Raw genomic sequence first — 14,860 nt, forward strand, 5'->3', positions numbered from 1 at the left:
AAATAAAAGAAAATGATTTGTTTGCTACTATCACAAAGAATACTGTGTTCGAATATGAGTGAGAAAATATTAAAATGTTTTATATATTTTGCGATGAAATGGAGAGACGGTTCTATTTTTATACTTTATTAAAAACGTTATTTATTACGTATTTTTTCATAAGAGGTAGACGATTTTCTTTTTTTTTTGTATATTCGTAGAATTGAGTGAACTTTAACAAGAAGATTTCAATTAAAACATATTGAAATAACAGTTCATACGTGTAATACGAATAAACAAAGGTGAACTATCTTCATAAATTGGATGCAGCGCTGGGTAGTAAAAAATACCTCGTGGATCAAACAACGCGTGCTCTGGTATCGGAGAAATAAAGAGAGTATTTTCCTATTGAAGTATCGAGCTTCTATGCAATAGGTATCTTGTTTTAAATGTTGTATTGTAGCAAACCATTTACATTCCGAACATACTCGTCCAGTACGAGCGTCCCGTGGTCGCATCCCCCCGCGCTACCTTGACGGCGCGGACATAGATGCGCTCGGATAGCTTCGGCTTCTTTCGGCTCGCGCCGCTTAGGCGTCGAAGCGCCTACGACTGTTGGCCGGCCCGCACCCCGCGCAGTCCGCCACCAACCGGCGTGTGATACACACATATATATGTATGCTCGTTCCGCGCAGCCCCGCCAACAGCCGAGGCTAGTTAGTTTTATACACGAAGTCTATGTATACCACGAATCCTCCCGATAACTGTGTTCGTTAGTGATTAACTCTTTTTTTTGTAATAATTCTTATAACTTTTTTGTACTTTTCTGATAATGGTGTAGTGTGGTTATGTTCTTTCTTCATTATACAAAAGTAATCATAACCGGTGCGTTTAATTGGAAACCCCACTCCCATATGTGGCGCCCCAACGTTTATTTCGTGTGATAAAACTATTCCTACGCGGACATAAGTGTGGTGCGATAAATAAGTGGACACTTGTAGTGACGAACTATTTAGTTACCTACGTAGTTTTTACAATGCCGATAACAAGGAGCAGAGCCGCTAGTCTGACTCGCAGGGATGATACCCTCGAAGTATTCCCCGACCCCTCGAGACCGACGACGCCGACGCCGACCGCGCCCGCCTATCACCAAGATGGCGGCGGCGCGTCTTCGCCGCGCACCGACAACAACAACGCTACGTTTTCCGCCGATAACGTCGCGACTATAATTGCATCTTTGCAACGTTCGCAGACGGAAGCGTTTAAAGAGCTGTTCGACTCGGTGAATCGCGCAAACGCATCTACTCCAGTCGCATTGTTAGGGCAAAGCACCCTTACCCGCTGCAAGGCCACCTTCTCCGGCCGACCAAAAGAATCGGTCGAAGCATTTATTGACGCCATTGAAGCATACAGCGAGTGCGCACAAGTGACGGACTCAAATATCGTCCGCGGACTTGCGTACCTATTCAAGGACGAAGCCGCAACATGGTGGCAAGGCATTAAGAGTTCCGTGTCCACCTGGAGCCAAGTAAAGGAAAATCTAATTAGTGCCTACGGGGACCGACGGCCACCGCCACGTATTTATTTAGAAATATTTTCTACTCCGCAACAACAACACGAAAATACGGATATTTTCGTTGCACGTGTTCGCGCCCTATTAGCGAGGTTGCCGAAGGGCGACGTATCAGAGTCAGCACAGATCGACATGACGTACGCCCTGCTCCACAGCCGTATACGCAAAAGATTGCGGAGGGAGGAAATTAAAAGTTTCACTGAGTTACTCCGCCTAGCACGGAATATCGAAGACGCGTACGATCAAAAGCTCACGACGCCGATAAGTGATAACAGAGTGCAACAAAATGTGCAACCGCCATCCACATCCGCACATCATAGTCATCACGCTCCGCGCGCGCCGCCCGCTTCGTCGCATAGCACGACCGTGCGCGCGCCGACCTCAAGTGTCGTGCACGCGCGCACGCCGACTTCGAGCGACGCGATCGCGCGCGCGCCTGCCGCCGCTCCAGCCGCCGTCGCCGCGCGGCCCGCCGCGCCGCTCGCGCCGGCGCCCGCTCCGCCGACTCGCGACTCGCAGCGGCCCGCCTCGGTCAACAGGCAACGACCCGTCTGTTCGTATTGTAAGCGATACGGTCATATTAGGGACCAGTGCCGTAAGTTGGTGAACCAAGGTGAGCGTATCCAATCCAATATAAACTCTGCGGATAGTGAAACATTTTACTGTACTGATTTATTTTCATTTTATTGTACTGATTTTTTTTCATGTAAATATTTACAAAATGTTGTATGTAGCGATGCTACTACGGAACCCTCTGCTGGACGTAGTTTACGGCCTATTTTTAAAATTAAAATTATGAATTTTAACGGTACTGCGTTAATTGATACGGCCGCAAAACGTTGCATTGCGGGTCATTCGCTATATACTCTCCTTCTAGGTCAGGGACATTCTTTTAACTCCTCCTCACAGAACGTGAAGCTTGCGGATGGTATTATTCGTACTATGGACGTACTCACTACCACCTTAGAAGTACACTTAGAATCAAAAGTGATAACGGTTCCGTTTATAGTTTTTCCCGACTCTACCAATAATGAAACATTATTGGGTATTGATTTTATTACCGCCGCCGGAATAGTTATTGATTTTGATAAAGATATCTGGTATTTTAGTAGCGATGACAATATAAAATACACCCTGTCCTATGAACCTACGTCGCGTAGAGTGTCATGCGCCTCTACAGATATACTAAGAGATGACGAGGGCACTCATCTTACGTCAGCTGAGCGACAGGCGCTCGCTGATGTTCTTAACCGACACGCACACGTTTTTAGAGCAGGGGGAGGTCCGACTCCATATGCTGAGCACCGCATAGAGACGGGGGATCACCCACCTATTGCTGTCCCTCCGTATCGATTAAATCCGTCGAAGAAACAGCTGATGAAAGCCGAGTTGGACAAAATGTTACGTGATGACATTATAGAAGAGTGCGAGTCAGCTTGGTGTTCACCGGCGTTGATGGTGCCGAAGTCCAACGGTGGCATCCGCTTCTGCGTGGACTATAGGCGTCTCAACGCAATCACCAAGCCTGACACATACCCGATGCCACGCATCGACGAGCTACTACAGAGCACGAAGCGAGACTGTTACATGAGCACGTTAGACCTTCGTTCATCATACTGGCAGGTAGGTCTTCGGGAAGCCGATAGGGACAAGTCTGCTTTTATCTGCCCTCTCGGTACTTACCGTTTCAAAAGAATGCCGTTCGGTCTCCGAAACGCACCTGCGACGTTCCAGCGTCTCATTGATCGTGTCCGCTCTTGTTCAGCTTTACAGGATGTAACCTTATTAGCATATTTAGACGATCTTTTAGTCATTTCTCAAGGTTATACTCAACATTTAAAAGACCTCGAGGCAGTTTTTAAACGTCTGGCCGAATTCAACCTCTATGTAAACAGGGAGAAGTGCGCTTTCGCTAGGGGGAGCGTTCATTACCTCGGCCACGTTATTACACAAGAAGGTGTTTCCACCGACCCTAGGAAGGTGAGTGCTGTTCTCGAGATGAAGGAACCAGGTAACCTTAAACACCTGCGCACCTTTCTACAAACATGTTCGTGGTTCAGAAAGTTCATACCGAATTTCTCGAAGGTAGCTGAACCACTTACACGCTTGACTAGGAAAAGTCAAATATGGTCTTGGGACTCAGAGCAGTCTCAAGCTTTTGAGGAGCTGAAGCGTCTACTAACCACAGCTCCTGTACTGATCCAAGCTGACTTCAATCGTCCCTTCATTCTGCGTACAGACGCAAGTAACTACGCCTTAGGTGCGGTTTTATTACAGGGCGATGGTAATCAGGAAAGGCCAATTGAATACGCCAGCCGACTCCTCAACGCAGCAGAACGCAACTACTCTACCACCGAGCGTGAAGCGCTTGCTGTAGTGTGGGCGGTGGAGCGTTTCCGGCCTTACCTAGACGGCCAACCGGTCGTAATCGGCAGCGATCATCAACCACTGCGATGGTTGCTTTCACTTAAATCACCAACAGGTAGGTTGGTCCGTTGGGCGCTCAAGCTTCAAGCTTTTGACATCCAATTCCAGTACACACCAGGGAAAGCGAACGTCGTGGCAGACACGCTGAGCAGGCCGATCTGTTCTAGCGACTCTCGTGACAGCTGCGGTATCTGCTCAGTCATCTGTGACTTGCCTACGAAGACGCCTAGTGAACTTCGCTCGGAACAACTCTCAGACCCTGAAGTGGAAAAGATTGTCAAGGAGCTTGAGGGACCTGATGATGTCGCGGCCCAAAGATGGCTAGAAAGGGGTTACCTCATGGATCAAGGTGTCCTGTTCCGATATAATCCGGACTCTGAGAGTGAATCACCGCAACTAGTCATCTCTGCAAGCCACGTTCCAAATATTTTAAAAGAGTTGCACGACTCTCCAACAGCCGGCCATCCAGGCATTGACAGAACGTACCAGAAAGTAGCACAGCTGTATTATTTTACAGGAATGCGGAGAATAATCACTGATTATGTCAAAGCCTGCATCCACTGCCAACGATATAAGGCCACCAACGCCAAACCACCAGGCTTACTCCAGACACCCGTTATGAACCAACGTAACGAGGTGTTGGCTATAGATTTATTCGGCCCGCTACCGGAGGGAGACCAGGGGGAGCGATGGATTTTACTCGTTGAAGATACGGCTACACGATGGACCGAGCTGTATGCTCTTAAAGAAGCCACAGCAGAAGCTTGTGCCCACATTCTTATTGAAGAATACTTCATGCGCTTTGGTCTACCTCGTAGGATTATTTCAGATAACGGTGTCCAATTTGTTTCAGCCGTCATGCGCCAATGCATGACAGTATTGGACATCAAACAAAACTTCATTCCTCTCTATCATCCAGAGTCGAATCCTGCAGAGCGAAAGAATCGTGACCTCAAAGCCATGCTAGCTCATCTCGTAGAGGGAGACCACACTTCTTGGCCAAAGAAGTTGCCGGTGATTCGATTTGCCCTCAACAGCGCTAAGTGCCGCACTACAGGAAGATCACCCGCTTATTTGTCCTTTGGCAGAGAAATGCGATCCCCCACAGAGGTCGTTCATGACCTTCGTGCCATTGAGGAAAAGCATAACTTCGTGCCGCAAATTACACCTTATCTTAGGCAGTTCCTCCACTCGTTCTCAGCTGTAAGAGAACGCGTGGAGGTCCAACAGGACAGGGCGAAACGGTATGCTGACGCTTCGCGCCGACCGTCGGATTCTTTCCAGGTAGGTGACTTAGTAATGTTGAAGTCGCACCTACTTAGCAGCGCATCGAAAGACCGTACGTCGAAGTTTTACCCACGTCGCGATGGACCGTATAAAATCGTGGGAGTAGTTAGTCCCACAACATTCAATGTAGCCAGCACGCAGCAACCTGATGTTGTCATAGGCAGATACCATTCGCAAGACATTACCCGTTACCACGGTAATGATCACTCCTTCCCTCTTCCCGTCATCCCTAAAAGGAAACGCGGACGTCCAACGGTTAGCATACCAGTTCAGGAGCGAGGGCGTTCTCCAGAACTGGAGGGGGAGTGTGTAGCAAACCATTTACATTCCGAACATACTCGTCCAGTACGAGCGTCCCGTGGTCGCATCCCCCCGCGCTACCTTGACGGCGCGGACATAGATGCGCTCGGATAGCTTCGGCTTCTTTCGGCTCGCGCCGCTTAGGCGTCGAAGCGCCTACGACTGTTGGCCGGCCCGCACCCCGCGCAGTCCGCCACCAACCGGCGTGTGATACACACATATATATGTATGCTCGTTCCGCGCAGCCCCGCCAACAGCCGAGGCTAGTTAGTTTTATACACGAAGTCTATGTATACCACGAATCCTCCCGATAACTGTGTTCGTTAGTGATTAACTCTTTTTTTTGTAATAATTCTTATAACTTTTTTGTACTTTTCTGATAATGGTGTAGTGTGGTTATGTTCTTTCTTCATTATACAAAAGTAATCATAACCGGTGCGTTTAATTGGAAACCCCACTCCCATAGTATTTTATATGGGTGAATGTTCGAAACAATACCAATAATGATTAATTTATCACAGTTTGTGTAAGATGAAATTGGATGACATCGTGGGCAACTAACTTTGAGAACTTAATCCAGCCACTGTTTTCGTGGAACCTAATAACATTTTCCTGACTTAGCGAGTTTTGGAGTTAACTGGGATCAATGCCCTCGGTTTGGCAAAGGGAGGAATTTTACGCAAATAGCCGCGATGTGGGTGACCGCACTCCTCGTGGCTGCACCGAACAAAGCGCAGTTAGTTAGGGGTGCAGCCGGGTGCACTTGTCTGCCTCTGATTTAAGTGACTTTGAGCACTAACGCTCGCGCCACATTTTATATTTTTGTTAAAAATATCCGACACTCCTGTTAATTAAAGTTTATTTTCAGGCTTCGTTCCAAACGGGGCTTCTTTTCTAATTTATTTTTATTTGAAACGTAATATTTTAAAAGCCAGGCCTCAGGTTAAAATAAATTTAATATGCACGTTTTATCTTTATCTGGCAAAGTTTTATTAGTAACTCGTTACTACGCTAAATCGTTTTCAATAAATAATTTACTTTTAGATATGGTTATTTACTCAAACTCATGTAAAATAATCGATTGTGATCGATTATCTGACATTGAAAATATTTCACCTAAATGGTAAAATTGCGTGGGATGAGATAGAGTTTGGCTCTATGTAAAAGGTTTTTCACTTTTTGGACAACTGCAGAAAAAAACTAATTCTGAATAAATCAAATCTAGAACAAAAAAACTGTTAAGCACAAATTCTTGCAACTACCTATAGTGAAGCTGTCACGTAGTACTCAGGTAATTATGTTTTAGTGGGCGCCACTTTTACGTCCAACGTTTACGAGTGTTGGGGGCTTGTCGGCCGGTCGCGCTGTCGTACGCACTCCGCGCTTACGACGTCTGGGCCCGGCTTTATGTTCCTAGCGTAGGTTCCTAGTGATGCGCACTTTGTGCGTGTGCTTGTGTGTGTGCGTGTTTTGTTTTTGGAATGAAGTGGAGAATAGGGTGCTGGGTTCTGCTGTAGGTTTAGGTTTTATTGTATTTCATTTCGAACGGTCTGTGGATAGGTACAGGTTTACAAAAAAATGTAGATGGGCATAGCAGTTTCCGACTTGTAAGATTCTTCGATGTCGCTTTATTTTCTACTAATTTAATAGCTGTTTCTTTAAAAGGAAAGACATTTTATTTATGAAATCAGAAGGAAAATGCGAAAAAACGATTCCTCAAACAATTAAAATGCACTACGGAACCCTGCACTACACGATACTTTGCTGGATTTTTAAGATAGTGTTTTTTGCTACTTAAAATGTTCTGTTTTGCACGAGGAGGCTTTGTTTGCATATCTGTCGCTGGCTGGGGAATAAACTGGGATGTCAAATGCAGATTATATAAAAAACAAGGGACTACCTTAATAGCGCTTTCAAACCGGCCGATTTTTGCTCGATTTTTTACGTGTGACATATTTCGAGTGACAGAAAATCTGCTAGTGCGAAAGCGCTAATGTAGGCTTTAGGTATCAATCGTATTGACATACATATTTAGGTTAAAATATTTTCAAGTCTTTGACATATTGCAATCCTTCTCCGTGTGAGAGGAGGCCTGTGCCCAGCAGTGGGACGATAAAAAGGCTGTAACTAGACATATTGCAACACTGCTTAACTCATAACATTTTAGGGTCAATACCTAATATTGTAGCTATATCAACAGACCTATTCTTTCACACATTGTCATCAGCTTAGTATTCACACCATCCTCACCATAACATAATCCTCTGACGTCACAGCCAGTCTTTATTCGAGTTCGTTACACAGTAGTGTGGAACTATTGCCTCGGTATTACCTCATTATTTTTCCCAGTTTTCCTGTAAGCCTGTAGTTATGGGTCCCGCGGGGGCCATCCCTGCCTACATTAGCTGAACCCTGGCCGTCTGCTCGGTAACGCAAATGAATAGCTAATATCAGTCTTATTACCCGTCAATGTGGTTAGTTGGACTAGTATTATATATACCAATGTTTATGAATTCTTTATAACAAAGTACATAGGCACAATTAGTTCAAAATATAGTCTGTAAGTAATGATATAAGAATTTTATTTCTTTTTGAAAGGACAAGGATGCCCAATTTCTGTTAGTTTTAAAGACGATCATAAATTATTTAACAAAATTTAAGGCTAGACTAGAGTATTAGACCAAGTATTGCACAATGTAAAAAATCAAAATTAACATTGTAGTGCAAGTCAAAGTCAAACAAAATAATATTTCACCTTCATTTTTCAGCTCAAAGTTACAATGTGATTAAGTTTCGCAAAATTGTATAAATTATGTTAAATTACAACTAAAACATATAATTTGAAAATATAGTTAGGCGGTCGTCTGCTTTAGTTATCAAATCTATTTTCTGTTTTATAATGTAGTTGTCCAAATTAAATGAATAATTCATTCTAAAAAACCCACTCGACGCTTTGTACGTTCAAATTGCTTTAATTAACGACCGAAATTGTAATGAGACATTTCTATAAATTAGTGTTTTGAGATAGAAAATTAATCTACAATTAAGGAAAATTGGAACTGGCAATTCTGCATTTATTCCTGGAATAATAACAAATACAATTATTGGGCTGTATCTTGGACTTTTTGAGGACATTTGAAATATTTCTCCGAAGTCATTTTTTTGTTAAAAACTCGTGTAAGTGGTCACCCACATCGGACCGACCGCGCCAAGCATTGCTCAACCTTGTGATCACTCGACCACCACGATGGCCTAATTTCACACTGGAATAAAAAATGCAGAAATGGAGATGTTCATTAGGATAACTAAGACTAAAGTACTCACGTGATAGTAGCTTGAGGGTTAGCATGCACCAGACACGGGAGGATGACATCCCCTCCCCTTCGTACCGTGGCCTCCCACTGGCCGTGAGACACGCCGCGTGGTGCTGATGACACGCTCATGGCTACAAGAAAATATACCGTAATTTTAATTTGGTTTAGTTTTGAAAATGGAACTCATAATATTGTAACGGATAGAAAAGAAAAGACGAATCCATAATGCAATCAGGAATTATTAAGTGGCATGTTCAGAAATAGGTTACCTATAGGTAAAAAGTTTGATCTGGAATGAGTAGTGTACTTCATTTTAATTAAAATACCAGGTGTATTTTTTTCTGCTAAAAGGCTGTAAAAGTCAGGTATCATTCTGTACATGAATTCTGATTTTACGAAACGAATTCTACGAAACTGATAGGTTTAGCCATTTTTATGATTTGTTTTGTAGGTACTAGACTTTCCACGAAAACTATTCAATTATCGTCTAAAGTGAACTACAGATATATTACATGAATATTGAAATCAACTTTTGTAGTGGTAATTGTGTGTAGATAACAATCAATATCCATATCGATAAGCCGCATATAATGATAGTTTCACCAATATTGAAGATTGTAGCTTAACATGGATGCTGTTGAGATAGATAACCAATATGGTTGAGTACCGATAATATAGGTGATGTTAGGAATATGACCAACTTGCAAGTGTAGCACATCTGCATTTTTATTTATTACATATACAAAATAACAACTGTACAGCTGTTATCCAAACACAACTACTTGGACACAAAAAATATGTTTTTGTTTTACATAATCTATTCTAAAGTAACTTCTGAAGTTCTGTTTTTAAAGTCAGTGATAATATTGTGCTGTCAGATTTTGGTTTTAAATTCCTTGAACTTTCTATGCATTCAGTTATATAATTTTTTAGTTACATTTTATACTTACGAGCAACATCAATATTGACAGGCGTGCTTCTGCGCCTCTCGCCGGTGAGCGAGTCGAGAACCGAACACGAGTACTGCGCTCTCGAGTCCTCTATCCGAACTGATCTGATGATCAGCCGCCAGCCCTCGTCTGTTAGGAGGGTGGCTCCAGCTGTGAACAACGTCATTTTGTCATAATTTAAATCTTGATACATAGATAAAGTAGCAAGTGTCCTATGGGAACTGATCAGTGTACAGGGATTGAAACTAGTCCATACCTGCCTCTATTTTAGTCTTATCTATTGTTTTTTTTTTTCAAATAAGTCCTGTAGTTTTTTTCAATTAACAAAGTACATGTTCTTGCACCTAAAAGGCTCCAAAACCACATATTTAAACGTGCAAAGCAGGTCTTTAACTTCGGCCACGTGACATTAAAACTGAAAGGTCCTCATAAAAAGCGAATCAGACTTAGACGATGTTTTAATGCTTCCCCAGAGAGTTGCTTTCGTTGAATTAAATTCGCGCGGAGAAGTTTTTGGTGGAAATGCTTCATTGTAATGGCTGTGGACAGCGACTTAGTTGAACGTGACTAACTTTAATAAAACGTAAATCCTGCCCTTGTAGAAAATGCACTTCAAAGAACACCAAACTGAAACCCTCCGCTTTCGTATTTGTTGCTGTTTCCTCGTGAACAATAGCAATGAGATGCATGCAACACGAGATATGTACTAGCTGTACACTGTCTTGCAGTGTGAGTCAGATTACCGTTTTCAACGTAAGCATTGAAGTTGTTTTTTCTTCCTTTGCTATCACTACCACTAAAGATTCTGGAGCCTCCCTAAGCTTATTATTAAAATTTAAAGTGACATCATTATGTATCACTTACCCATATGATCAGAGGAAGGCAGCACCGAGTCGTCCCTGTACCAGGCAGCTACCGAGGCATGTTCCCTCAGCGCCGCCGGAGCCACGCACGTGAGGAGTGCCGGCCCTCCCGCCTCGGAGGGAGTGGAGGTCACGTGCACCTGCCACTCTTGCCATACCACTGTGGAAGGTCACATGCTGTTAGTGTGTTGAAAACGTGATTTAAAAATGTGAATTAAATTAAGAAATGTGTTGAGGTGGTGTGAGGAGTAGGGACACGGTTTCTACCACTGCCCAAAAATGGCCCAGTTGGTAATGTTTTCCTTCCTATCCTGAAAATTACTATATAAATAGCAGTCTCACTTGTCCATTTCATGACTAAATAGATAAAAACTTAAATGTAAAAGCGGTAAGTAGCTACTGTCATTGTCCACTCTAGAACACCTAACTGAAAAGTTATATTTCAAAAACAAAAAGTGATCGCTAATTAACTTAAATAAACAGACGAAACAAAAACAAACGAATAAAACAACCAAACATCGCCTCAAAATTGTAAAAGTATTAATTTCAAACCAATCAAAGGATCGTTTTAACTGGAATAACTGCAAAAAACAGTAGCTTTGATACCGCCTAATTAACCGTAAAGCTGTGTAACTCAGAGCTCGATGGGGTTGGCACAGAAACATTTGTGTACGACTACAGGCCTGATGCGCGACGGCGAATAATTTCTGATTTGCTCATAATGTATTCGACACAAATTGCCGATGTTTCTCTAGGACTTTGAGTTCAGGCTCCGATTTGCTTCAATTTAAAGCGAGCGCGCTTTAAACTTATATTATGGGTAAGTGCGACTGTTGCTGTTGTGATTGTTTTGATAATTTCATTTATTTAGGTAGTTCTAGTATGTCTTGATTAATCTAGTTGTTCCAAATTAGCATCGTTAGAATGAGCAGGTAGATTGCATGCGATGTTAAACAAAAAGCTTGACGGAAAGAAAATTTACAAGTACATTATTTTCTAAATATTATTACCACACCCAATACGCTTCCTTTTTCAAGTGGAGTGACGAAATAAAAACTCTCTGAATTAGCGTTAGCCAGAAGTTTCGAAACTTCTCCTAGCTTGTTATGTTTTTTTTGCAAAAACTTTTTCTTGCATGCAGTCAAACTCGTGTAGCAGATGCTTTAAAACTTTTGTGTTTCGTCCCCTTTGCTAACAGGATAACTTTTTAAGCGTCGCTCTTGGGAAATCTTCATCTTATTATATACTAAATAGTAGATACCCAAATAAGTGGAGACTCGTGTAAAATCAGAAGGGAATAGCAACATTTGTGACTGGGACGGCCGGACTGGGAGTTTCTCTTATCACTGTTTATACGCAAAATGCGTACATTTTGTACAGTTTTTCTTTTTGTTCTAGTACAATAGAAATTTTTGTTGACATCCAGTTTCGCAGTAGTGATAATATACGAAGCATTGTTACGTGCAAAATCTAATCCAAGCAGTCATTAGCACGGACCTATTACAGACATTAGCAAAGCAGGTCCACAAATTAAAGTGTGCCTACTTCCATGCACATTATGCATGTTGCAATACATGCAAGCTGCAAAGATGCGAGATGCGAGTACTCGGCAGTCAGACGTCTGGGCGCCGTCAGGGCGTCTACACGTTGCATCTTTAATCACGTCTAGTTAGAAGCGGCAAAAGGCTCACTATTTGCTCTCTCGTGTTTCCTTTCTTCTTGGGCGAGAAAAACTGTCGGAACTTTAAATTTTTTACTAAGAGAGTCGGAGTTGCAATTAACTAATTGCAGGTTCTTAGAAGTGTGTCAATGTTGCTCGTAATGAGGTCCTAAAGAGAGTTGTTTAGTTGAATTGATGTAGGTTGTGGCACTTTGCGAACCGTCGGTCAGTTTAATAGGCATATTACGTTAAGTGATAATATACTTGGGTTGTTTACCTAATTATGTAATTGACCAAAACATGTACAAATTAGTTCATGCTTGCAAACCTCTCAGTGCACATTATTCTTTTATTTTAACAGCCTCTAGGCATACTGCCTCCACACTTCCTTTTTACATAACAACTTTAGAACGTATAAAGCTAATAGAGCTACTTCACATTCACGACACGATCACGACACGACAACAGTCGATGTTGTTTCTCCAAACGCGATCGATGTTAATCATGATCAAATTTTCTAAGATACGGTATTAAGTGCGCTCAACGTAATTTGGAACACGTTTAAGGGACGTTTAAAAACATCTCCGATATTGGTATTTGATTATTATCCGTTTAACAGGAATTTGCTATTATTCTATTAATCGGAGGATATTGTTCAATGTTTACGTCAGACTTTGGGAATTTTCAAACGAGAATACAAGCTTAGTCCAGTTAGAGGCTATGGTAATTCACAAACACAAACCGTGCATGGCCGTGCACCGGCGGGCTTGGCGGTGAAACTGAGCTCATCTTGTTCTTGCTTCAGGCCATCCGTCTATCTGCATTTTTGTGACCGTCGTAGTATCCTTTGTTAACTTTGAAATGAACGAGTAAAAAGGTTTACGCAGAATCAGGAAAAGCTACGACAAAAACAACGCAAAATGACGAAAGAAAATTATAATTCTCAGTCAGCATGCAAATAAAACGAGCGAGATAAAACCGAAACGGTCTTTGACAAACTTTTACTAAGTTCTATAATAAAAGCATTCGTCTCGCGAGCATAAAGTCGGGCACTATAAAGCGATTGCGACGCTCCGAGCATAACTCGAGCACTTTAAACTGATTGTTATGAGAACAGGTTTAATGCTCGGGGATATGAAACTTCTTTTTAACGTCCGAAACGGCTTTTGTACTTAAGTTCATTTTGAATTTTCTAATATCTTCTTCCACGACCTTTATTGCGATCGTTTTATTCGGATTTTTAATGTAAATGCGCCTTCTTTTTCTGCGAAGGAATGTTTTACTGGCGTAGGTAGTACCGTATATAATGTTATATTTTATAAAGTATTTTGCTTTCAGGCACACGGGTAGAACATAGATTTTTATAACACACATATAAAGGAAGGAAAGGAAGTCATGTATAAATATGTAATTTCACTTCTATTACCTACACAGATATTTTAATGTGTTTATAATGATTTCGAGTTGGTGTTTATCAGTGTAATTAAGCGTCATTACTCTAGTTTCCGCGGTCCAAGAAGTGTAAGTTACGCGAGCAATTTACGCTTCCCTAAACCAAGCGTAAGATTTATTAAGAGTAATGTACATAAAATGCGGTTTGTTGGAACGCCTCCGCTGAGGTCTGCAAATACTCGTAAAACTGTCAGTACCCAAGGACCATTTAGAATATTACAATGATTTACTCGAGGAAAAAATGTTATAATAGATCCGAAAGTTGGTTTTTCCTCTTGCCCTTAATGGGTGTTCTTGTGATATAATTTGTATTTTATTTTGTATTAGTATTTATTACAAGGCAATATTTTGTACAAAACTAAATTGAATTTTCTGCGAAATATTTTAAATTATAATTTTAAAATAAACATTATAATTAAGAAAAGATTACGACGGAACTTAAATAAACAGACGGCCCCCGTATTTATGGAGAAAGTTGTCGATCGAACGTCTTGAACCTCTTTCAATTAGAATATCATTTAATGAGCTGTCTGTCGGTCCTTTGAGGCGAACAGCTGGGGGACACTCGGAGGTAAATTCGGATGAAGTGAAACTTTCATAAACACTCACAGAATTTAATGAAAACTCGTTAAGTCGGCTGTCGACTGAAATACACGGACGTTTTGTTGAACTGACCCGGTTGCTTCTGTATACAGACTGATTTGGTTTAGATGCTTTGTGTGTTTGTATGTTCTGGGGATACCTGTATGTTATCTTGTTAATCGAAACTTGACTAAGCTAAGTTTTTTGATTCACACATTATTCAAAAATATTTTTTAATTGTTTATAGCGAAACAAAATCTAAGCGATATGTGAAAGTAAATGCACTTCATAAAATTGAAAACCCTCCCTTTTTCTGCTCTTTTAAAGGAAGAAAAGTTTTCCACCAGCCTGTCTACGCGTACACTCCTCAAAAACGCAGCCATACGTTTACAAATCTTTTAAATTAATATGAAGCAAAAGTTTAGAATAACCGAAATGACCCGGTCCCAGTGAATTTCATCTCTCGGTCTGCG

General features: G+C 41.8%; 1 protein-coding gene across 1 annotated transcript in view; it reads right to left on the reverse strand.

The window, feature by feature from the left end:
• Window positions 1–14,860, reverse strand: part of LOC124634834 (Down syndrome cell adhesion molecule-like protein Dscam2) — a 144,526-nt gene that overhangs the window by 41,783 nt on the left and 87,883 nt on the right. The window contains exons 4-6 of the mRNA XM_047170487.1: window positions 10,695–10,853; window positions 9,831–9,980; window positions 8,891–9,011 (exon numbers count right to left, since the gene is read on the reverse strand). Coding sequence (XP_047026443.1) covers window positions 8,891–9,011; window positions 9,831–9,980; window positions 10,695–10,853 — 430 coding nt within the window. The remainder of the gene's footprint in view (window positions 1–8,890; window positions 9,012–9,830; window positions 9,981–10,694; window positions 10,854–14,860) is intronic.

The sequence above is a fragment of the Helicoverpa zea genome, chromosome 1, assembly GCF_022581195.2.
Source record: "Helicoverpa zea isolate HzStark_Cry1AcR chromosome 1, ilHelZeax1.1, whole genome shotgun sequence".
Classification (NCBI taxonomy): Eukaryota; Metazoa; Arthropoda; class Insecta; order Lepidoptera; family Noctuidae; genus Helicoverpa; species Helicoverpa zea.